The sequence below is a fragment of the Eurypyga helias genome, unplaced genomic scaffold, assembly GCF_000690775.1.
Source record: "Eurypyga helias isolate BGI_N326 unplaced genomic scaffold, ASM69077v1 scaffold34677, whole genome shotgun sequence".
NCBI lineage: Eukaryota > Metazoa > Chordata > Aves > Eurypygiformes > Eurypygidae > Eurypyga > Eurypyga helias.
Genome location: NW_010262957.1, coordinates 2,033 through 4,314, shown reverse-complemented (window position 1 = coordinate 4,314; position 2,282 = coordinate 2,033). Strand labels below are relative to the sequence as shown.

Below are 2,282 nucleotides of genomic sequence, written 5' to 3'. Positions count from 1 at the left end.
CAGGCCTCCCGGTCCCGGTGCCAGGGCCGCTGCCAGGTCCCAGCCCACTCCAGAAGGGAACCGCGTTTTGTGGTGTCCGGGGCAGGGCTGCAGAGCATGGCCCTGTGCTCAGGCTCCTGGCCGGGCGAGCCCCACATAGGCTTCTTTCTCAGGCTGCGAGGCATTCGGGGTGACAGAAGGGCTCCCGTCGTGCCCTGCGTGGGCAGCAGGGTCCTGTCGAGCACGGGTGCGTCTCGCTGGGACTGCACATTCGGGTGGCGATTGCTACCACCCTCCTGTCCCCAGTCGGTGCCCCGGGGTCACTGTCACACCGGGCGTGCAGCCGCCTCTCGGAAGCTGGGTCAGCTCACGCTGAAGCTAACGAAAGAGCTGAGGCTTTTTTAGCTCAGCTTGCCAGGACGGTGGCTAACAGCCTGGTGCCATCTCCGTGCCATGGCTGACGACAGGGGTGGGACAGGGCGAGCCACTGCAGCAGCAGACCAGCCAGCCATACCCAGGAGGTCACAGCCAGCGCTGGTGCTGGCAGAGGAGGGGGGTGGTGATCCTCTGCCCTCGGGGCTCTCCAGCCCTGCCAGCTGCACGCTCAGAAGCTGAAGGCAGCAACTAGACCTTTAACCAGTTATTTTCCTTTCCCAAGCTAATCTGGTTACCCCATGGGGTTTGTGAAACGCGAGAGTAGATGTTTGCATCTTTTCCTACTCAGTTTTTGGGTTACACAGGGTAGAACAGCAGCTTCCGATTAGCCAAGAGTCACAAAAGCCTTGTGCAGTGCCAGCTACCAGCTGCACAAACCCTTTGGGAGTCTCTGCAAAGCATCCATGAGAAAATCCCATCCGTAGGCATCTTGTAATGCCGAGGACTGGGGTGCCTTTTCAGCACGGGAGGTCAAGCGCTGGGCCCAACCTACTGGGGACCCATGGGGCTGCGTCAAGGTGGCGTATCACCACCTAGTCGTGGTGATGATGGGGGTGGTGAGGTGCTGAGAAATGATGTGTGTTGATGCCCGACTGCGTAACACGGTCCTGTTTCTTCACAGCAATTCTCAGAGCTGACTGAAGTGCTCTTCCGCTTCCTAACAGAGCCCAAGGAGGTAAGGAGTGTGGTGCACAAGTCGGTGAATGCAGCTCCCTGGTGAGAGACATGCAGAGATAAGATTGTGTATTCCTCTTGAGCAGGTAGAAAGGTTTCTGACTCAGCTCTCAGACTTTGCCACCATGAATAAAATCAGCTTGGGCCCCCTGAAAAACATTGTCAAAAGTATTCTTCTGGTTCCTAATGGTAAGTGATACATTTGCATATGCTACCCGGAGGCCAAACTATTGTGTGGGTTCCTGCACGCTGCTCCAGGGTGTCCTCAGAAGGGTGGGCTTGGTCTGCTCAGTACGTGGGACTGGTGGCTAATGGCTTCGCATTTAAGAATCAAAAATTCTCCTGTTCAGATATCCCTGGTCAGTGACTTGGGCTTTGCATCTTTACACCCTGCTGGCACACGCAGCATGTCACAGGCTGAACTGAACTGGCTTAAATGTCTCTGCATTAAATACAGGCTTTTAACTGGCATCGGTTAAACTTGGCTTAACTTCTTCCTGCAAATCCCTGTTTTCCAGACCAGGGCAGCCTTATGTTGGCACTAAGTCCTTGTAGGAATTTCCATCCAATTCCTACAAGGACAAAGCTGCTGTCTGAGACAGATAAGAGTGTACACACCCGAGAGTGGGCTGGAACCAGCGTAGGTCTGGGCCATGGAGAGGAGCCATCATTCATCGCAGTGTCTTGTAGAAAAACACGTATGTGTCCAGCAGTTTCTGATCCATCAGTAGTGGGGAAGCGAGGCTGGGGGATTCCCCTGGAATACCCCCAGCTCCAGCACTCTGAGATTGATGCTGTGGCTGCCGTTCCATACGGCAGTGCATCAAACACCTCCAGCTGCACCTTCATCCCACTGATCCGTCCTGTTACTAATGGTCCCCCGTGGTTGCCCTTCGGTCCCACATCCCCCCCAGCAGCGCAGCCGTGCGCAGCTCCGTGCCTTTGGCCTAAACTTTCCTTCTGCTCCTGCAAGCCATTTCTTCTGTCCGGGAGCAGCACGGAATAGTCTCCTTTCCTACAGCTGTCTGGGGGGTGTTTAATGTGGCATCACCATTTTCTCCCTTCCCGGTTCCAGACTGGGGGTGGTCGACCTGGTCCCTCCTGCACGGGTGCCCTGGCTCCTATCCTGCTGTAACTTTGCGTGACTCCGGGGTGCCACAGGCAGGGGAGGGGCAGATTACAGCGGACCCTCA

General features: G+C 56.0%; 1 protein-coding gene across 1 annotated transcript in view; it reads left to right on the top strand.

Moving 5' to 3' along the window:
• Positions 1–1,030: 1,030 nt before the first annotated feature.
• The window catches only part of COMMD7 (COMM domain containing 7), a gene marked incomplete at both ends in the record, with an annotated part of 3,192 nt that continues 1,940 nt past the window's right edge, over positions 1,031–2,282 (top strand). Inside the window, 2 exons of the mRNA XM_010155898.1 lie at positions 1,031–1,090; positions 1,176–1,278. Of these exons, the coding sequence (XP_010154200.1) occupies positions 1,031–1,090; positions 1,176–1,278 (163 nt within the window). The remainder of the gene's footprint in view (positions 1,091–1,175; positions 1,279–2,282) is intronic.